The sequence below is a fragment of the Mirounga leonina genome, unplaced genomic scaffold (genome assembly GCF_011800145.1).
Source record: "Mirounga leonina isolate KUSES-001 unplaced genomic scaffold, KU_Mleo_1.0 Mir_101799, whole genome shotgun sequence".
Taxonomy (NCBI): Eukaryota; Metazoa; Chordata; class Mammalia; order Carnivora; family Phocidae; genus Mirounga; species Mirounga leonina.
The window spans coordinates 549,850-572,981 of record NW_023270210.1 but is presented as its reverse complement, the minus strand read 5'-3'; the positions used below and the strand labels follow the sequence as shown (position 1 = coordinate 572,981).

At 39.1% G+C, this 23,132-nt stretch overlaps 1 protein-coding gene across 2 annotated transcripts; it reads left to right on the top strand.

The window, feature by feature from the left end:
• Positions 1-242: 242 nt before the first annotated feature.
• On the top strand, positions 243-21,707 carry VBP1 (VHL binding protein 1). 2 transcript variants are annotated; one of them, XM_035010582.1, is made up of 7 exons: positions 289-369; positions 3,744-3,769; positions 4,357-4,481; positions 13,963-14,029; positions 15,892-15,990; positions 18,857-18,995; positions 20,671-21,707. In XM_035010582.1, the coding sequence occupies exons 3-7, from the start codon at positions 4,375-4,377 to the stop codon at positions 20,739-20,741; spliced, it is 483 nt and encodes a 160-aa protein (XP_034866473.1). In that variant the 5' UTR covers positions 289-369; positions 3,744-3,769; positions 4,357-4,374; the 3' UTR covers positions 20,742-21,707. The 2 variants fall into 2 exon arrangements, with proteins under 2 accessions (XP_034866466.1, XP_034866473.1); XM_035010575.1 differs by lacking the exon at positions 3,744-3,769 and having other exon boundaries at positions 243-369.
• Positions 21,708-23,132: the final 1,425 nt, after the last annotated feature.

Sequence of the window (23,132 nt, the reverse complement as noted above, 5' to 3'; positions counted from 1 at the left end):
GACCCCTCTTCTTGAACCCTGCATTGGTTTTTCCTGCAGAGCCAGCATCTCCCCCCGCGGTACTTCCTGGCTTGTCACTCACCTGTGCACAGCCAATCAGCACCCAGAGGTTGGGCGACTCGTCGGAGAGAGAAGGGGCGGCTACTTCCTGCGCGCCAATGAACCCGCAGACTCACAAGGAGGGGGGGGCGGGCCTGCAGCTGTGAGCGAGCCAATCAGGGACCACCAGCGGTTGGCGGCTCGGGAGGCAGTTACTCGCGCTCTCGCTTTCCCAAGATGGCGGCCGCGAAGGACGGTTGTGGCTTAGGAGAAGTGGCCACAGGGAACGGGCGGCGGCTCCACCTAGGGATTCCTGAGGCCGTGTTTGTGGTAAGACGCACGCTGGTCCTCGGCATGTTGGCGCTAGGCCGCGGGCTACCCCTACTTCCCGGCCTTCACCCCGGCCTCGACTATTGGGGGAGGAGTTGAGCAAATGGAACTGGAAGAGAGCGCTTCGCCCGCTCTCCCCCTCTACGCCTAGACGAACTGAACTGCTGGTACCCCCCCCCCCCCGGGAGGGAAACGCGGTCGGCGAACAGAAGGGGACGCCGGGCGGGAGGACTGTGGAGCGGAGCGGGGCGGGGCGGTCTGAGGGGCCTCCCCCCGGATGCCGAGTTTCACCCTCTGCTGCTTGAAAAGGGAAAGGGGGAGGCGGTGAGCAGCCGGAGAGAGACTCACCCTGGATGCTGGAGGGACCGACGGTTATATGGTGACTTAGGATACAATGAGTAGGCAGAACAGCTGGTGCTTAGGTGTGAAAATAGGAAATTACACCTAGTCTGTTCAAGGAAGGCAGTGGTCTGTTGCCTTGCAGGAATGGAAGAAGAGACTGATGGTAGAGTCAGAGTGTGAAGGCTTTGTGTGTCCTGCTAAGGAATTGAGGCTTTTATCCAGTAGGCAACGGGCTGTCATTAGAAGGTATCTAAATAAAGGCACGGTATAATCATGTTTGGTTTTAGGTACCTCATTCTAACAACTTAGTAGAGAATGCATCGTGTGGAGTTGAGAGAGGAGGTAGGGAATACAATTTGGAGGCATCACAGAACACGGGGATCAACCCAAGTCCAATCAAAGAGAAGCAACTAGATTAACTTCAACACTGTCCTTTCATTAGGCCATTCTAGAAATAGTATTTCAAAACTGTTTGAATAATGAGAGAAAACACGACTGGCCTTCAGGTCAGTATCATCTGTCTTTCACTCAGTTCTGACCGAGCTACTATAAAGTCTTAATTTTCCTGACCTTTTGGTTTGTACCTATATTGCTTTATTTCCACCTTTTTGTTAATGATACCTTACATGATTCAAAATACCCATTTCTTTTATTTATTCTTTATTTAGACCACTTTTATATACACTCTGTATTGCATATTTGCATTTGCTGATTCAATTTTGTAGTTGTTTTCTTTTGTTATTTTGTGTTTTCTCCCTGAGCTGTGCCATTTATTTCTTTACATTCGTTTCCCAACTAATGGTAATGAGACAAAATTTGTTGAGTGCCATGCACTTTCCTAACGCTTTTCCAAAACTCCAGGACGTAGGTATTATCGTTCCCATTTTGTGGATGATGAAACTGAGGAACTTGAGTCACTTGGCTCCAAGTCATATAGTGTGAAAGTAAGCAAGTTATCCAGGATTTGAACTTGGGCAATCTGTGGAGCACCAGAGTCCCTATTTACATGCTCTGCCAGTGGGAGGAAAGTGAGGTAGTCATCTTGGCTCAGTGTCATTTCTCTTGGTCCTAGCACAGCACCTGACACATAGTATAAGCGCATAACTAGATGTTGAATTCAATTTCCATAGTGCCTTAAATAATACGTTCTTGGTCCTCAGCTAGAGATAGCTTCAAAAAACTAATTCAAGAGGGTACACTTTATCTGAGGCTTTATAAAGTCTTGTCTTAAAATGCCTTTTCCCCCTAAAATTGCTCTGGGTTATTTTTTCTAGACCTTGAGATTTCTACCTGTAGAATATAATATATAAGCAATCCAAATTTTATGTAATTATTTAAATAACATGGGACTGTAGAAAGAACATTGGCTTCTAAGTAGCCAGGGTTTGAATCCTGCCTCTACTTTGCAATTGCTGCTTCATCTTGACCATTTTATTTTTTACCACTTTGAGCCTCAGTTACTTTCACTGAAATAGCGATAACAATATTTAGAGAGTTGCTATGAGAAGCAATACGTGCTTTCAGTATAACAAGTAGATGCTTAATATATATTAGTTTCTGTGATATAGGAGGCCCTATACTGTTCTGGTTAAAAGTCAGACCTCATCCTTTTCTCCATTCCCACTGGTGCCATAGTTTGTTTTCTTTCTCTGCTTGAACTGTCATTTTCCCCCTTGCCCAGTTGCTGATGTCTTAATCTCTCAACATCTAGTTCAGATATGACCTCCCTGTAGTTTTTCTTTTTTTTAAAAAAAGATTTTATTTATTTATTTTAGAGATAAAGACAAAGAGCTTGCAAGGTGGGGGTGGGAGCAGAGGGAGAAGGACAAGCAGACTCTGTGCTGAGCGCAGAGTCCAGGGTAGGGCTCAATCCCACCACCGTGAGATCATGATCTGAGCAAAAATCAAGAGTTTCACGCTTAACCAACTGAGCCACTCAAGCTCCCCTCCCTGTAGTTTTTCTTGAGCACTGCCCCAAGACAGAATTTTTGGCACTTTCATCTGTTCCCTCAGCACATTGTATTATAGACATATATAAACATAGCTAATGTTTGTTGAGCACTTACTAGCTGTCATGTATTCTTGTAAGCATTTTACACATGCTAACTCATTTAGTCCCCTGTGAGAAAAAGGTATTTTCATTTTACAGATGAGAAACTTGAGTCAAAGAGAGAGGTTCAATAACTTCTCCAAAGTGAACACATCTAGTACGTGGTGAAGCCAGGATTCAAACAAGGCAGGCCCTGTCTCTTAGCCACAATTCTGTGCTGCTTAATTCTGCTTGTTAGACTCTAAGCTCCTAGCAACATTTACCAGGTGCTAGAAACTTTGACTTATATCTCTTTCCTGCAGTGACCCTTCTGGGAGGATGGTGTCTCCATTATACATGCAGAATTCAGCCATTGCCCCCAGCCTCACCTTTTCAATTTCTTTTACTATGTCTCTAGCTTGATGGCTTCAGAGTTCACACTCCCTTGCTGTTGTTTTTCTTTTGCTTCTTGTCTTGTTTTGGCTAAAATACTCCCTTAATAGCTAGTAAGTATGGATAAGAATAATGATACAGAGATCTCAGAAACCGTAAGGTAATTGAATTTAACTTAAAATGAAGGAATAAAGTTCTTTAAAGTGCTGGAAACGTCTAATAGGATTGCCTTAAAATTTCCATATATTTTCACTTAGTTCCTGATCCTTATCTTATTAACTCGTTTTTCTTCAAGGACCAGCATGTAGTATACATTTAAAAAATGCTGTTCAGTTTTGCTACTTTTCTTTTGCTTCATTATTCCTTTTACAAAAGATTGTTCTGTTTGCCTTTCAGGTTTACTTTATTTCCACCACTTGATACTTAAGGAGGTATTTGTGGCTTGCCTTGGGAACCTAACGACCATATGTTAGCATGATTTCTATGGTAGAACTTGCATTAAAAATTTTAGTCGATAATTTTGGCATAAAATCTGTTGAGTCGTTTTGTGACTAGGCTATATGACTAGGCAATGCGTTTGATTGTTTGTAATTTTCATATTTACTACTAGGGTCGCCTGGGGGGTGCATAAAGCAGGTAAGGTCATCTTTCTCTCCCTATAAATAAATAAAAATAAAAAGAGGAAGGTGGAGGAAGAATAAATTAGCTACATAATGTATGTGCACTGTCTGAAATGGTCTTGAATTTTTTATAACTACATTTTAGTTAAAAACAAGTATTTGGAAAAAAGAAACAAGCTTTTTCTTTTCTTTTTTTTTTTTTAAAGATTTTATTTATTTATTTATTTGACAGAGAGAGACACAGCAAGAGAGGGAACACAAGCAGGGGGAGTGGGAGAGGGAGAAGCAGGCTTCCCGCTGAGCAGGGAGCCCGATGTGGGGCTCAATCCCAGGACCCTGGGATCATGACCTGAGCCGAAGGCAGACGCTTAACGACTGAGCCACCCAGGCGCCCCAGAAACAAGTTTTTTCTTTCTTTTTTGCTTTAAAGATAAATTTCAAGCAGTCAAAAATCAGATTAGAGGTATGAATTCTAAAATTTGAGAGTACCTGGGGGACTCAGTTGGTTAAGCGACCAATTCTTGGTTTTGGCTCAGGTCATGATCTCAGGGTTTAAAATCTCTTAAAAAAAAGTCTAAAACTTGTGTTATTTTGATATTAAAGGAAGATGTAGATTCCTTCATGAAACAGCCTGGGAATGAGACTGCAGATACAGTACTAAAGAAGCTGGATGAACAGTACCAGAAGTATAAATTTATGGAACTCAACCTTGCTCAAAAGAAAAGGAGGTAAGTATAAACATTTACAAGTTGTTTTTTGTTGTTAATTTTGTATGGCTTAAACTTTAAAAATCAAGACATAATTTACATATAATAAAGTGTCCAGATGTTGAATATTCAGTTTAATGAATTTTCACATATGTATTCACTTCTATAACCATTGCCCAGATCAATATGTAGAATATTCCTGTTACTCTAGGAAGTTCCCTATCGCCCCTTTCTGGCCAACTCTGCCCACTCTGAGACAACCATTGTTCTGATTGTTTTCATCATAAATTTGTTTTTGTCTGTTCTTGAACTTCATGTAAGTGAAAGCATATAGTAACTACTATTTTATGTCAGGCTTCTTACACGTAGTATAATGCTTTTGAGAGTCATCCATGGTCTTGTGTGTACCAGTAAATTAGTTTCTTTTTAGTGCTGAATCTTCCTCCATTGTATGTATATGTACCACCCACAATTTTTATCTATTTGCCTGTCAATGGACATTTAGGTTGTTTCCCCATTTGGCTTGAAGTCTTTGTGTGGGTATACGTTTTCATTTCTCCTAGGTAATAACTTCGGGGCAGAATTGCTAACTTGTATGGTAAGTGTAATGTTCAGTGTTAGAAGGAAACTGCCTAGAAAGTCCTCCAAAATGGCTGTACCATATTTTACTCCCACCAGCAGTGTATGGAGTTCTAGTTGTTCCATTAGTCCACATCCTCGCCAACACTTGGTATTATTAGTCTAAAGATGGTTTTGAAAACATAGTAGAATGAATATTGAAGACCTTATTCCAAAGCATCTAGGGTCATAACATCTTGGATCTCTAGTACATCCTTCTTATTTTGCCATTGAGATGAGAGACCCATAGAGGTTATGACTTTCCCTAGATTTCACAAATAATAGGCATAGAACAAATGAATCCTTGCTCTCAATTGTGTATTTCCCTATATTTTTATAGTAGCTTATAAAATCAGTTCACTGCAATACATACTTGTGGATATCTGCTATGCACATATGCCAGAATTCTTTGTCAGTTAAATATTTATGGGATTCCAACTAGGTGCCATATACTGTTTTGGGTGAAATAAGGTCCAGGGGCATGGTAGATATGTAAATACCATAAGCACATAAAGTATCTCAGTTGAGATACCTTAGTACAAAGTAATGAGTTAGCACAGGGAAAGGTGTGATCTGGAGCGGGATGAGGAGGTTCAGGGGAAGCTTCCAAGAGGAGCATATGGCTGTGTAGAAGTTTGAAGGCTGGTTATGAGTTTGGAGGCAGACTAAAGCAAGGAAGGATCATCTGGGCATAACGTGCCATTCATGTACTACATGCTGGTCCTTGAAGAAAAAGTACAGAAGTTTGTATTTAGATATATTTTCTCATTTGATTTGGTGACAGGGAAATTTGAATAAGGGCTGGGTATTAGATGAAAAGTCATTGACATAGGGGCGCCTGGGTGGCTCAGATGGTTAAGCATCTGCTTTCGGCTCGGGTCATGATCCCAGGGTCCTGGGATCAAGCCCCGCATCGGGCTCCCTGCTCAGCGGGGAGCCTGCTTTTCCCTCTGCCTCTCCCCCTGCTCGTGCTCTCTCTCTCTCTCTGTATCTCTGTGTCTTGAATGAATAAATAAAATCTTTAAAAAAAAAAGTCATTGATATAAACAAATGGAGAGTGTTAACAGAAAAGAGTAGGATAGAAAACACTAAGAACAGTATACTCTTATTTTGAAAAAAAATGTATATGTACACAAATTTCTGGAAGAAGCTACACTAATGGTGTATTAACAGTGGTAATCTTTGGGTGGTGGGAATATGATATTTTAAAAAATTTGGTTATCTGTGTTGCTAAATTTCTCCAGTAGTCACATACTGCTTTGTAATAAGTTTATTTTCATTTTAAAGAGAAGAATAAAGTCATTAGATTTCAGATCACCCATAGGGAGGTTATAGATAGAGAACAAAATGGGCCTCAGGACTAAGCCCTGGGAGAGAGGAGGAAATTTGTGTATCATAGTTATATTGCTAACTCTAGTACTGTGGTGTAGTAGGATATTCACTCCAGGTTTACATATGCTCTAGGCCTGAATGTGAGGGATAGAAATTGCACTGTGTACCTGCAGCCTTCCTAATTAGGTGCACTTGGGGTATATCAGTGAACAAAACAGACAATCCCTGCCCTTGGAAAGGTTGCAGTCTAGTGGAGTCTAGATAGTAAACACACAATTCAATAGAACTAATATTTATTGTGCACCTAATATGTGCTTGGCATCATCTTCAGTACTTAGGATATATCAGTCCTCCTGGAGCTGACATTCTAGCCAGAAAACAGAGTTAGATTATAGAGTAGGTTAGAAGGTGATAAATGCTATGGAAATAAGAAATGGAATAAGAGGGAGTGGAGTATTGGAGGTGGCAGCTGCTGAGGGTTTTGAGCAAAGAAGTGGTATGATCTGATTTTCCCCTATTATCTTATGACTCCCTCGGGTTGCTGGCTGATAATATTCCTGAGAAGGGCAGAAGCAAGGATGTCAGTTAGTAGGCCCTTTCATGAGTCTAGGTAAGGTGTTAGAGGTGGTGGGAAAGAAACATATTCTGAATCTACTTTGAAGTTGGAGCCAGCATGATCTGGTGGATTAGAGGTGAGATGTGGAAGGGACACATACAGGATGGCTCCCAAGTCTGAGCAACTTGGAAGGAAGAGTTAACCATCATCTGAGATGGAGAAGACTGTGGGTGAAGCCGGTTTGGAGGAAGATCGGGAGTTCAATTCTGGACACATTTGAGATACCTTTTTGGATATCCAAGTACAGATAGATGTTAAACAGGCAGTTAAATTTGTGAGTCTGACTTTGGGGAGCAAGCTGGGCTGGAGATAAAAATTTGGGAGTAACTTAAAGCTAGGGGACTAAATGAGCTCCATCACCAAAAGAGTGCATGTAGGTGAAGAAAGGATCAAAGATCTGGGTACTGCAACAGTCAGATGTTAGGAAGAAGAGGGATAACCAGTAAAACGACTGAAAAGCTGCCAGTGGGGTCAGGAAAAACCAGGAGAGTTTACTCTGGAAGCCAAGGTAAGAAAATGTGTTATAGAGAAGGGAATGATCACCTGTGTCAAGTAGGATAAGGACTGAGAATTGACTTGGACTTACCAAAGTGGAAGTCATTGGTGTTATGGATGGGAATGTTGTTGGTCCAGTGGTTTAAAAGACATTGGGGAGGGTATGTGCTATGGTGAGCGCTGTGAATTGTGCAAGACTGTTGAATCACAGATCTGTACCTCTGAAACAAATAATACATTATATGTTTAAAAAAAAAAAAAAAGATAGGAGGGGAAGAATGAAGGGGGGGAAATCGGAGGGGGAGATGAACCATGAGAGACAATGGACTCTGAAAAACAAACTGAGGGTTCTAGACGGGAGGCGGGGTGGGAGGATGGGTTAGCCTGGTGATGGGTATTAAAGAGGGCACATTCTGCACTGAGCACTGGGTGTTATACGCAAATAATGAATCATGGAACACTACATCAAAAACTAATGATGTAATGTATGATGATTAACATAACATAATAATAAAAAAATTAAAAAAGGAATGATAGAATTGGAGATAGTGAATATGGAAAGCTTTCTGAAGAGTTTTACCCATTTCAGTAGTGGGTTGTTGTCTTTTTTTATTTGTACGTGTTCTTTATACATTGACCCTCGAACAACACAGATTGTTCAAACATGGGTTTAAACACAGGTCCACTTACACATGGATTTTTTCAATATACATTTTGGAAAAATTTTTGGAAGATTTGTGACAGTTTGAAAAAAACTTGCAGATGAACTGCATAGCCTTGAGATACCAGAAAAAATTAAGAAAATGTTAGGTATTATTGTAAGGATACAGTATATAATACATAAAAGGTATTATAACATATAAAATATATGTTTATCGACTGTTTATGTTGTCTATAAGGCTTCCAGTCAACAATAGGCTATTAGTAGTTAAGTTTTGGGGGAGTCAAAAGTTATACATGGGGGGGCACCTGGGTGGCTTAGTCGGTAAGCGTCTGCCTTCGGCTCAGGTCATGGTCCCGGGGTCCTGGGATTGAGCCCTGCATCGGGCTCCCTGCTCGGCGGGAAGCCTGCTTCTCCCTCTCCCACTCCCCCTGCTTGTGTTCTCTCTCTTGCTATGTCTCTGTCAAATAAATAAATAAAATCTTTAAAAAAAAGTTATACATGGATTTATGACTGCATGGGGGGTCAGTGCACCAGCCCCCACATTAGGATACTAATCCTTTTACATGGATGAGAAATTTTTCTTCCTTTTTTAATTTATCTTTTTTCTTTCTTTATGGTTTCCTTTGATGAGTAGTTCTTAATTTGTTTTTGGTTAAAATTTTCCTTAATAGCTTTTTGTGTCTCATTTAAGAAATCTTACCCTATATTTCATGTTCAAAAACACAAACTTCTGTGTTTTCTTCTAAAAGCTTTAAAATTTTGCTTTTCACATTTAACTTCTTATTTTTTTATTTATATTTATTGTGGGGGAGGGTTAGAGGGAGAGAGAGAATCTTATGCAGGCTCCACATTCAGCATGGAGCCTGACACAGGGCTCAATCTCATGACCCTGAGATCATGACCTGAGCCGAAATCAAAAGTCAGAGGCTTAACTGACTGAGCCACCAAGGCGTCCCTCACATTTAACTTCTTAATCCAGAAGTTTATTTTTATGTATGTTAGGTGTAAGTTTTCAGTTTCTTCTTCTTCTTCTTCTTTTTTTTTTTTTAGTGGATATACTGTGGACGTATTATTTGACTCAACACCATTTAATTTTAATGTAGTCCAATTTAACAATCTGTTTCCTCCTGTTTAAGGGATATTTTCCTATCCCAAGTTCATGAAGATATCCTCCTAATATTTTATTCTCAGTTTTATTGTTTTATCTTTCACAACTGTGTTGCTAAATTTCGAAGCAATTGTGAAATTTTTTTTTTTTTAAAGATTTTATTTATTTATTTGAGAGAGGGAGAATGAGAGACAGCATGAGAGGGAGGAAGGTCAGAGGGAGAAGCAGACTCCCTGCCGAGCAGGGAGCCCGATGCGGGACTCGATCCCGGGACTCCAGGATCATGACCTGAGCCGAAGGCAGTCGCTTAACCAACTGAGCCACCCAGGTGCCTGCAATTGTGAAATTTTCAAGCGTGTTTCTTGTCTTCTCAATACTGTAAATTGATAGTTGGATCTGCAGTCTTGATCATATTCAGGGTGTTTGTGACAACACTGCTTCATAGGTTTGTGTATTGTTTTTCCATTAAGAGGTAGATAGTGTCTAGTTGTCTCTTTTTATGGTGCTCAGTGCCTAGATACATTAATTGTGAGTTGCCAAATGATGTTCTAATTCAGTTATTTTTCACCTATTAATAAGTCTGGTATACTTCTATAAAGAGAAATAATCCCTACTCATTATTTGATAAGAGTAGCTGCAGGAAATCAGCTCACCTTTCAGTTTCTTCCCTTGCTGGAGTCAGCCCTGTAGTTCCTGTCACCTTCAGCAGCTCTCTGCTACCTTCCAACAAAGAAGGTGTGTGTTTGTTTTCTTTGGCTATTTGAGTGGTCACAGGTGGGAGTGCTGGTCTGCCATCTTAACCTGAAACAATTTTTATCCCTTTTTAAAAACTTTTTAGTCTATATTATTAGGCACATGCAATTTGAGATTTATTATGTCTTGGCGAACGTAACCTTATATAAGGTAATGCTTATTGTTTTAAAGTCTGTTTTGTTGGATACTTCCAGCTATCCCAGCTTTCTTTTGGTTAACATTTTCTTATTTCATCTTTTCCAATCCCTTTACTTTCTGCCTGTTTATTATTTATATTTAAGGGTGTACCATGTAAACAACATAAGGTTATTGTTTTAAATCTAGCCTTTTTAGATCAACTGATTTTTCTTTTTGGGTATGTTCAAGATGATAATCTCTTGTTTCATTTTACTGTAATTTGTCTATGTGTGGATGTTTTTCTTCTTTCTTCACTAGCTATATGTCAGCTTCCTGTAACTATGGATAACTGTGTGGTTTGCCTTTATCCATAGAGGATTTTGCTTTTGCCAGGAGTGGTGATTCTATACCAGCCTGTTCCTGTTGTGGCACTTAATATGTGAGCTTCCCCACCGAGTTGCCGAGGCAGGGACCCAGGCTTGGGTCTGTAGCTGATAGCAGCACCTGACTCATGATGCTTACTTTTCTCTAGTTCTCACTGCTCAACTCAAAGCTTTTTTCAGTTTTTTACCCTTTGATTTTTTCTGGAACTTCCCTTACCTCTGTGATATCAGCTATGCTACAAAAACTATTTTTGTGCATGATCGAGTTGTTTTGCAGCAGATGGCTCTGTGTAGTTTGGATACTAACCTTTTTCTTTTACATATCCTGTAAATTTTTCCTTGCAGCCTATCATTTGCCTTTAACTTTACCTTCAGCTGTATAAAAGTTCTTTAGTATTTCATAATTGTTTTGTGGTAATCTCAACACCTGGATTGTATGTCTTTTATCGTTCTTTAACTGGAAATTTTGTGATTATCATATTTTGCATTTTTTTCTGGTAATTTTTTTTCTCTTGTCTTCTTCTGGGATTCCTGTTAATATAGATTTTGATGCTTCTAATTTGGCCTTCCATTTCTCTTTATTATTTTCTCTCTTCTACTGACTTTGGTAATTTGTCTTTTGGTCATTAGATGGATGTCCATGAGTTCTTTATTTCAGCCATTACATTTTTTGTACCTAGTCGTTTTGGTTAGTTCTTCTTAACAGCTAGCTACTTGTTTCTTTATATTATCAATATCCTTTCTTTTCTCTCTGAGGTATTTTTAAATACTCACTGTATAATCTTATCTTTTAGTATTTCATTTTGTTTCATCTGATGGGTGTTGTTGAGTTTATTGTCTTTATTTTATTGTAGTTGTGTTTATCAGATTATCATTTCTTTTCCCCATCAGCTCATATTCCCTCAGGGATATCAGTTTCTTTGGTCACTAATGTGTGTGGGGTTGGGGGTAATTTAAGCCCCTCCTGGTGAGTACGGGTAGGAAGAATGCTGCTGGTGTTACAATCTAGGGCACCACCATTGGACAGATGTTCCTTCTCCCAAACCAGGTGACTTGGCCTCTGAGGATTCTTTTTGTTCCTCTGCCCTTGGCTGTCTTCACTGTTATCACTCCTGGGAGTAGGAGTCAGGGGGCGGACTGTTGGGGACCAGTATTTGTCTTCTCAGCTCCTTAGCCTGACCTCTCTGCTTCTGGTCAATTCTACCATTTTTCCACCCTGTAGCGGTGAGGGGGTAGGTAAGGTGATTCACCCACGGCAGTTTAGAGGGAGGAATAAACATCTAAAAAGCTTTCCTTTAACTCTACTCCCCTTTTGAAGATTTGATCTGCTTTCCTTCTAAGCCGCTATCTCCCTTCTCACTCTTCTACCCACTCCTAGAACCTAGAGATTTCCATTGCTCATATAATAACAAAGACCTAGAACTGACCCAAGTGTCCATTGGCAGGAGAGTAGATAAAGAAGTTGTGCTATATGGGGCGCCTGGGTGGCTCAGTCGTTAAGCGTCTGCTTTCGGCTCAGGTCATGATCCCAGGGTCCTGGGATCGAGCCCCACATCGGGCTCCCTGCTCGGCGGGAAGCCTGCTTCTCCCTCTCCCACTCCCCCTGCTTGTGATCCCTCTCTCGCTGTGTCTCTCTCTGTCAAATAAATAAATAAAATCTAAAAAAAAAAAAAAAAAAAAAAAAAGTTGTGCTATATTCATAATTGAATATTACACAGCAGTAAAAATGAATGAATAAGTCTTAGGAACCTAATTGAGTTAAGCAAACCCAAGAAAAATGCATTCAACCCTCGATTATATTAAGCCAAGAAACCAGCAAAGAATATATCGTTTGGGAATATACATAAATGTGATGAAATTATTGGAAAAAGAAGAAAAAGGGGCTGTAAGCACACAGGAGAGCTGCTATCTCTTGGGATGGAGCAGAGTGGGAAGAAGTATATTGCTTGGACATGCTCAGCGACCTTGGTGATGTGGTTCCTAAGTTGACTGGGGTTGCAGCTGCTTGATTTATTAATATGCTTCATAATTTATGTATTACATGTAATATTTATACATACAAAAATATCATAGAAATCATTGACATGACCAAAAACCTTTATTTGAACATTCTTCTTTTGTTGCCTGTGTATCAGATATTTTACAAATAGTTTTAGCATTTACCTATATTAACACGTAATACAAAAGTAAGCACAGTTGAAAGCGCTACAACATCCATTCCATACTGAATTTGTAAAGAGCTCACAGAGCTAAGTAAGTAAAAAAAATGAACAATAAATGTGTGTCTCTATATTATTCACTGGACTGTATTTCCAGATAGTGATAGTATTTTTTTTTTTAAGTAGCAGGCTCATCTAACATACTTCTTGCCAGGTCAGTAGCACAGGGTATAATAAAGTTTGCCCTGCTAGTCTCCTTCACATATGCTGTGACTTCCTTTATATGATGCAATAAATATATTTTCTTTGTTTTTTGTTTATCAAGTTTTTATTTAAATTCCAATATAGTTAATATACAGCATTATATTAGTTTCAGGTGTACAATATAGTGATTCAACACTTCTATAATAAGTACATTTTCATTATCACATTTAAATTTTGTTTACATACCAATTTCCAGTCATATTTAGTTAAATGTATTCTGAAAGAACCACAGCTTTGTTTTTGTATCCCTAGTTTGTCTTGCTACAAATTCCATTGTGATTTGATAGGGACCCCACAATTAGTTTGCACATTTTTCCATGCGCAACACATTATAACCTTGGGCAGCTTCTAATCACCAGGAGAAAGAGCTAAACCTCAGTGCCAACAAAATAAAAAATGTTTCATTCTTCTAAGTAACTTTCAGTGTTTTCAGCATATTTTTATCTCTTATTTTCTTGTCAGTGAGGTTGATGTTGCTTTGGAATCAGTTGCTGGTAGCTTTTTAAGAATAATTTTTAGTAGATTTTAGTTGTTAGAACACTTTTATGTCCATAGCACAGTTAAGCAGAAGGTACAGAGATTTCCCATATATTCCTTGCCTCCCCACACATGCAGAACCTCCCCCATTATCAGCAGCCTCCACCAGAGTAGGACATTGATTACAATTGATGAGTTAAGGGGTGCCTGGCTGGCCCTGTCATTGGAGCATGTGACTCTTGTTTTCAAGGTCATGAGTTCAGTCCCCACATTGGGTGTAGAGCCTACTTAAAAAATAAATAAATGATGAGTCAGTATCAATATATTATTATTAACTGAAGTCCATAGTTTACCTGAGTGTTCACTGTGGTGTTGTATATTCTGTGGGTTTTGACAAATGGATGGTTTTAATGGTTCTCAAAAAGATAATCAATAGAAAATGCAAAGCTAGTAAGACTGTGTCCTGGTGTTTTTCTTGCCTGCAAAATACTAAGTCAACCTTTTTCTTATTCACAGACTAAAAGGTCAGATTCCTGAAATTAAGCAGACTTTAGAAATTCTAAAATACATGCAGAAGAAAAAAGTAAGTGCATTTTTGTTTCTAAATATGAGTGAACCAGAGACTCATCTTCCTTGACTCTTTGGTCACTGGTATTTGAATGTGTTAGAATATCCGGTTTGCCTTCTTGATACTTGTCACAGTGTACTTCTGTGATAAATTTTGTGGCTTTTTTCCCAAGTCAGCTTTAATTTTAGGGCTTACACTTCTTGGATTCTTTTACTTACATGAAGTATTTGTAAAACTTAAATGCAGTTGAAAGTTATTTTAGGTACAAAAAGAAAATGTCTTATTTTGAGGTAGTAGCATCCAAGGGTTTTTATTGTTGTTATTGTTCTCCCTAAGAATAAGGACTGAGTCTAAGAATCTTAGAAATTGTGTTTTGGGGCACCTGGGTGGCTCAGTTGGTTAAGCGACTGCCTTCGGCTCAGGTCATGATCCCGGAGTCTGGGGATCGAGTCCCGCATCAGGCTCCCTGCTCGGCAGGGAGCCTGCTTCTCCCTCTGACCCTCCCCCCTCTCATGTGCTCTCTCTCTCTCATTCTCTCTCTCTCAAATAAATAAATAAAATCTTTAAAAAAAAAAAAAAAGAAATTGTATTTTGGGTTCTCATGTAACGGGAAACTGTTACAGAGAGGTTACACTTGACCAGTGTCACATAGCTAGTTATTGGCAGAAGTGTATTTGAGAATCTTCTGAGTCTTAAAACAGTACTCATTAAATAAAAGCAGGCTGTAAAGATTAAATTTTATAAGCAAATTGTACTTAAAAGATTATATGGGGGTGCCTGGGTGGCTCAGTCAGTTAAGCATCTGCCTTCTGCTCAGGTCATGATCTCATGGGTTGTGAGATCGAGCCCTGCATTGGGCTCCCTGCTCAGCGGGGAGTCTGCTTCTCCCTCTCCCTCTCCCCCCTACCCCCGGCTTGTGCATGCTCTCTCTCTCTCTCTCAGATAAATAAAATCTTTTTAGAAATGTGTATATAATTTATTACTTGACTACTAGAATAACTATTTCCAATACATTATTTTATGTGGTGAAATTTGTAAGAGACTTCAGGAAACTGGTTGGTTGAGCATGAAGCACTAATGAAGGAATAATTGCTAACTTGTGGGAGAGGGAGAGAGACTGTGAGTGGGGGGGGGGAGGGGAGGGGAGGGAAAAGGCAGAGGGAGAGAGAGAATCCCAAGCAGACTTCACTCTTAACGCAGAGCTGACGTGGGGCTCAATCTCACGACCCTGAGATCATGACCTGAGCTGAAATCAAGAGTCGGAGGCCTCACTGACTGAGCCCCCCCAGGCACCCCAATAATTGCTCACTCTTGCATAGCACTTACTCTTTGCCAGGCACTATTTTGTGTGTATGTGTGTGCATGTTTGTGTAAAGTCTGTTTTCCACAGCCTTCAGAGGTATCGGGACTATTATTCTAATTTTATATATCGGGAACCTGAGACACAGATCAAGTGAAATGCCAAATTTACACAAGTAGTAAGTAGCTGAGCCAGAATCCATGCCTCCCATGCCCAGCCATCTGGCACTTATTTTGCCACCACACTTAGTTGGCACGATGGTACTGTTTTAAATGACTTAGGTTTAGCTCTATGATCTCTCCTTTATAGCCTTGTTATTAAACTGACCTATTGGGCACCTGGGTGGCTCAGTTGGTTAAGCGACTGCCTTCGGCTCAGGTCATGATCCCGGAGTCCTGGGATCGAGTCCCGCATCTGGCTCCCGGCTCAGCAGGGAGCCTGCTTCTCCCTCTGACCCTATCCCCTCTCATGCTGTTTCTCTCTCTCTCTCTCTCAAATAAATAAATAAATAAAATCTTTAAAAAAAAAACAAAACAAAACTGACCTATTTACAATACTGTCATTTTTTTTTTTGAAGGAGTCCACCAGTTCACTGGAGACCAGATTCTTACTGGCAGATAACCTGTATTGCAAAGCTTCAGTTCCTCCTACTGATAAAGTGTGTCTGTGGTTGGGGGTAAGTAACTGAAATAGCCCCAGCTTCCTTGGCTGACACTGGTAAACCAGTGTTTTTCCCACCACAGCAGTACTGTTTAAGCCGGGGAAAGTGCTCATCTCCCTTTGACTGTGGAAGGAACACAGGGTTGGAGTTCAAGGGGTCTGTATTGGAAACTGACTGGAATTACAAGTGTGATGAGCAGCAAAAGGTGCTTGTCTCTCCCAGTCAAGACAAAACTAACCAAAGCCCTCTTTCTTCCCCTTCAGATAATGCTTTATCTCTTAAATGTAACAGAAGGAAGAGGAATAGAAATAAAACAGAAAGAACTGCTGAACCTCAGATAAATGTTTCTTCCCCATAAGGGTTTATTAGTTCTGGAAAGATCTCTCAAAACTTAAGGGGGAAAAGATTATTACAAAAACCTTGAGATTAGAGTCCATTTTTAAAACCATATATTTCAGTTTTAGATGATGTCATAGACCTTGTCTGTGATTTTTTCCTATCTTACTCTTCTCAATCCCCTGACCAATCATCCAACCCATTCCTGACTGTCCGGCTATCTAGCTGTCCATTGGTCTTTTTACCCCAGACAAGTTCCTGTACCAAGTAGCAAGCTAAGTGTATAGCTCCCATCTCTCCTTACTGGAAGGATTTCCGCCTTGTTGTTACCATGTAGAATCACCCCTTAGAGGCACTCTAATGCTATGAAAGATGGGCAGATTAATACCCCATAATTCACTCTCTGTGCCTTAGTTCCTCCTCCTTGATTTTTGTTAGTTATAATATTGTCAGGGTTTGTACATTTCTTTCTATAATCCTAATTCCCATACTTATTTAGCTTTAGTTCTGTAAATGGAATAGCTATCTACCCAATGGCTCTAACCCTAGGGGTAATCTTCCTCAATTTCTCTTTCCCTCAGCGCACATTCCATCAGCAGGTGGGGATAAGATGATTCCATAAACTAGATTGGGACAGTAGGGAGCTGTCTGATAAGAATTACAACTGGAATCCACTTCATACCTCATAAGAGAATGAATTCTAAATGTATTACATACTTGCCTGAAATACACCATCAAAGTTCTAGACCAAGTAATAGATAATTTGTTTTATAACCCTGGAATAAGGATGGTTTGTTTAGGCCACAAAACTCACAAACTAAGGTGCGTGGGTGGCTCAGTTGGTTAAGTGACTGCCTTCGGCTCAGGTCATGATCCTGGAGTCCCGGGATCGAGCCCCACATCGGGCTCCCTGCTCAGCGGGGAGTCTGCTTCTCCCTCTGACCCTCCCCCTTCTTGTGCTGTCTCACTCTTTCTCTCTCAAATAAATGAATAAAATATTAAAAAAAAAAACCTCATAAACTATAAGCGAAGTTGAAACTCCCTTTGCAGGTAGAGGACTAACAGGGTCCTTTGCACGGTTACTTGGAATTGTGTTTTGGGCGTGTCAGTCTTGAGATGCCTGTTAGACCATCAAATGGAGAGGCTGATAAGACTGAGGAATGAATCAACAAAAGAGAAATACTTGGCACAGGGTACTTCCTGAATGAATCATCAATGTTTTTCTGACACAAATGAAATGTTTTTAAATGTATTCTAATTTTTTTTTGTTAAAAGTAACCAAGGTGTAGAAACTTTCTGGAAAAAAAAAATAGTAATAAGAAACAGTGGCACGGGTGCCTGGGTGGCTCAGATGGTTAAGCGTCTGCCTTCGGCTCAGGTTGTGATCCCAGGGTCCTGGGATCGAATCCTGCATTGGGCTCCTTGTTCAGGAGGGAGCCTGTTTTTCCATCTGTCTGCTGCTCCCCCTGCTTGTGTGCTCATTCTCTCTCTCTCTCTGACAAAAAAAGAAAGAAAGAAAGAAAAAGAAAAAGAAAGAAAGAAGAGTGGCAGTTGACTCAGGAATGAGATTGGGGTCTGGGATTGAAGAGACATGTACTTTCCATTGAATATTTTTTTTGTCCTATCTCAATTTTTATACAGTTTTCCAACTATCATGGATTGGGTTATTCAGTCAGTATTTATGCAGCACCTGCTTTGTGCCAGACACTTTCATGTTGTCTGTCTCATTTAATCCTTACAACAATCCTTTGAATAATTTTTAAATTCCATTTGTCAGATGAGGGAAGTGGTTCAGGAAATGCCCAGTGGTACGGCAGGCAATAGGAGGAGTTCAGAGCTGGGAAAGGTTTGGTTCCCCACTTCCAGAATGCATGCATCTCTAAGTGTTGGCAATAACACCAGAGCTTCAGAATTCAACACAGTCACCTTGCCTTTGCCCCTAGCATCTTTTGGAGGTAGGAAGAGGACAGTAAAAGCTAGCCATTACTGGATCAAATTAGATAATATATATGTATTTGAAAACTTTTAAATTGCTGTATCTTAAGCTCAGAAACAACTATTTAAATTGATTCAAATGTAATACTATTTAGTGTCATCATGGAGGTTGTAGAAAGACGGGATTTGGTGTCTAAACATTGGTTCTTCTCTTAATTCTACTGTTTACTTAATATCTGTGTTAGTGTAGGCAACCTGACCTCTTTGAGCCCACATTTTCTTAGCTGTAAAGAAGAAGATAACTTGACTGACCAGGGTTGTTATGAGGAGTAAATGATATAATGTATGTAAATATATTCTTTAACCCAGGGATCGATAAAGTTTGTGTAAAAAGGTCAGAGAGTAAATAGTTTGGTTCTGCAGAGCACATGGTCTCTGTCACAACTACTCAGCTCTGCCGCCATGGTGTGAAAGCATAAACAAATGGAGAATATCTGGGTTCCAATAAAACTTATAAGAAAAGGCAGCTGGCTAGATTTGGCCTAAGGGCTGTAGTTTGCCAACCCCTGCTCTAAGCTGTTGAGTAATTGTCATGACTTTCTTTCTTCAGGCTAATGTAATGCTTGAATATGATATTGATGAAGCTCAGGCATTGTTGGAAAAGAATTTATCGACTGCCACGAAGAATCTTGATTCTCTTGAGGAAGACCTTGACTTTCTTCGAGATCAATTTACTACCACAGAAGTCAGTATCCTTTCTTTAACTAAAAGCAAAGGGAGGAAAGAAGGATGTTTTCGACACTCTTACTTACATTATTTTAATGAGAAGAATATCCTTACTCTTAGGCTGATTTGAACTTGCAGATTTTATGAGAGTAATAAATAGCATATTTGGAACTAATACTTAACTAAGTTTGTAGATAGATTAATCTGAATTTGAAGTGTGAAGGTTTGGAAACAGCACATTCAAATTAGTGCACAAGCATTTTTCTTTCAAATATTTTCTCAAGACACCTTCAAAGCTAGTTAAATAGCTTAATCCACAAGCATTTATTAAGGGTCTCTTAACTGTTGAGGCACAGGATGGTAAGGGTTAAAAAAGAGTGCCAAAGTCTTGCTGTGTTAGAACTGCACAAAAACAGCTAACTGATAATTTCATAGCAAAATATAAGTGAGTTCGTTTTGGGTATGCCATGCCAAGGCAATTTAAAGTTAGAGAAAGAGAGATACGTGCTGGAATTAGTTCGAAGTTAGAACTTGGGCTGTTTTTAAAGGCATTATAGGATTTGGATCAGCAAAGAGAAGAGATGGGGGTAGGTATTTTGGTCAAGGAGGGGGTAGGCCTGTTGAAACCCAGCTCTTTGCCTTTCCTCTCTGACCTGTCTCTCTTGGTGCCTGTTGCAGTCATTGGCCCCACACAGTCGCCCAAGGCTCTCTGTGAGGTGTTCCCAAGCCAGTCTTACTTCATGCCACTGACCTCTTCCTGCCGTAACCTTCCCCCAGTGCACCCTGGGTTCCAAATAGCCCCAATCAGTTCTCCTCACCCCTTTATATTTCTACTTTGTTCTTCCTACCTGGAAAGATTTCCCCCTATTTATGTGGGTTACTCCTTTTTTTCCCTTCATATTTCAGCTCAAGCATCAGATATTTCTCAACATTTTCAAATCCTTGGGGTGTTTTGTTGTTTCCCTGTGCTTACTTAGCACTTTGCATGTAGTACTTTGTTTTCTGTGCCAGATTGGGAGCACTTCAAGTGTAGGAGCTGTACTTTCTCTTTTCTCCACAGCATGTAGCTAGCATGCAGCAAGGCATTGAGTGCTTGGGTGAGGGAAGATAGGCGTGTTGGAGGGGCCTAGAGCAGGAGTTGGCATGGGACTCGTAATGTGGAGACTTTATCCAGAGTGGGGAAAAGCTATTAAACTTCTAGAAGAAAAAACAAACCTTCTAGGGGATAACATTGGAGAAAATCTAGATGACCTGAGTATGGTGATGACTTTTGGATACAACACCAAAGGCACAGTCCATGAAAGAAATAATTGATGTGCGAGGCCTACACAGGGTGGTGCTCGTGGAAAGGAAAAGAAATTGAGTGAATGTCCTATTAAACCAAAGGGAGGGTAAGAGATGAAATTATTAATAGTTGTACTAATTTAAATATTGCCTGAAAGGATATGGTTTGAACAGTCTTTGAAATTTCATGAATGAGGGGCTGTCTTTCAAACTGATAATTCTTTTTTTATAAGATTTTATTTATTTATTTGAGAGAGAATGAGAGAGAGCACATGAGAGGGGGGAGGGTCAGAGGCAGAAGCAGTATTTTGTGTGCACGATTTCTCTCTTTGATTCAGTATGTGAGTGAATACTTAGTCATTGCATGTGTTATCTTTAGATTTGCATTTGCATTTTCTTTGACAATTCTTGCAGATATGGCCAGGGTTTATAATTGGGATGTAAAAAGAAGAAACAAAGATGATTCTACCAAGAACAAAGCATAATGCTGACAATTAAAAATGTGGTTCAGTTTTCCAAACATGTTATTTTAAATACCCCAAAGTTTATCCCTAAAGGTTGACATGACTTTGACTGATTTTTTTTTAACAGCAAGAAAGATAATTAAAACTTAAAAGAAGATAAACATCACTTTATTATAAAAACAAAATTGGTTTCAAATATTTTACGAAATTAGCAGTATTTTAATTTTTCATTTCCAACAAAGTAAATGCTACTTTCATCATTTTTTTGGTTTGTCATAAAAAAGTCTTAGCTGAAATGGCTGAGGTATGCTATGGAGCTGAATTCTGGACACTTTTCTTTATTGGCTGATGTTACTCTCACTTGATGTGGTTAAACCAGTGTAGAGGTAGGAAAAACAGTTAGTTTAAATATTTCCAAACTTGTTTTCTTTAGTACATAAGGGGCTTTATGGCTCTCTGTTGCTGTTATTTGTCTTATATAAATGGATTTTCATGAATTACTGCTTAGCCAATAACTATTATAATATTCTGTACTTTTTAAGAAATGGTAATTTGCCTTCCTAAACAGTAAGAGGGCTATTGAGACAACGCTTTTTCTTACCGCATAGAAGTGCACAGTGTCTTTGCGATGCCAACATAAGGGGGATCTTGGCCAACATGAAATAACAAAATTCTTTAGCCACTCAAAACTCTTGGCTAAGGCAATTTTGTATTTCTTAACAGTTCGCCAAAGCAGCTGAACAAGAATATTAAGATAAATATAAATCTGCGGTGGTTGAAAAGATTTGTGAGCTTTTTTATTCATGATAAAACCTCATAGGAAGAGTAGAAAAATCCCTGTGGAAAGTCATTGATCCAGCGGCTAGCACTGACTGGGTGATACAGATTCTGATAAAAAATGTATTATTCCATTTCCATGTAGTACAACATATACTCGTACAATGTTTTGTACTTGTATTTCATGATATTAAAACATTGAAGTTAAAACTGTGGCATGGCACTTTTTTTTTAACATTATTCTTTCTAAAGTTAATGTGTCTTTTCACATATTTGTAAAGTTCATTTACTTCTACATATAACGAGCATGTCCCAAGAACTTATATTTGTAGGAACAATACAGAATCTCTTTGGAAGGAATACAGATCAGCAAACAATTGAGGAGTTAAATCTGAAAGACACCAAAGTTCCTTGAGTCACTTTTTCTCTCATACTTTTAAATTCCCATATTTTAGTATTTGAGGTTTATATACATCTTGATATATGGTAAGTGCTAATTTTCCCAAACCTTATTATGGTAAGTATATTGGCACAAAATGTCCTTGTCAGTAGTAGGACATGAATGATTTGCTTGGTTTAAGTACATGAAAATGGAACTGAATATGAAGAAACACAGCTCTTTAGATATGAATTAAAGAGCAAAAGCTAATTCTATAAATGCGTATAAATACTTAGTATGTGTCAGGAATGGTATTAGGCTTTGTTAATAAAAGAAAGATATTTAAGTCTTGCCTCTGCCAGATCATTTCTCTTATAAGTATTTGCAGTTTCAGAATAACATAACCATACTGCTTTGACATGATATTTTCAAGCTTCATATTAGCATAGTATACCCAGAGAGGATATGGGTAAAAATTAACTATGAAACTTGATACTGAATAATAACAGGTGTGTTGGAAATGAAACTAATATTTATTTTTCCATTCAGATGCTCATTTGAGAAAATGTAGAAAATGGGAAAAAGGACATAAGTTCCGCTTGCAGTCCCCTTAACATTTCTTTGTCTTCCATTTCTTTTTTATGCATAGGTTTTTTTAAACATAATTTTGAAAATTTTGTCTTTATCATTTTTACCCTACTTTTTTCACTATATTAACATCATTTTACTAGTTTCATAGTAACTGTAGTAAACTGTGATACACATTGAGACATTTGGGTTGCTTTAAAACTTTTTCTCCATTGTAAGTAACAAATAATTCCGTAATTTGCATTTTTACATGAGGCTTTCCTCATGTATTTAGAATTTTTCCTGAGACTTAACCAAAAATGGAACTAAGGAGCAAGATTATAGCGTTTTTATTCCTGGGGTTAGCTGAGAATAGTTTTGTCAGTAGTGACAGCAGGGGATGATGGAAAGCACAATTCATCATCCCACCCCTGCCTTTCTCTGCCATATAGATATTGATTGATGGCTGCAGTAGGAACAACCTTACCCAAGTCCACATAGCCAGAATGAGACCAAGACCCAGTTCCTAGGTGAATTTCCTTCCCTCTGTACCGTGATGTCTCGCTCCTTTATTTAGCAATAACTAATAGGTAAGTTTGGTAGGAATGTTAACTAAAGTTCAGTCCCTTAATGCTCTCCTTTCTCTGCTTTAAACTTCAGTGATACTTTTAAGGTCTTGAACTATTTCT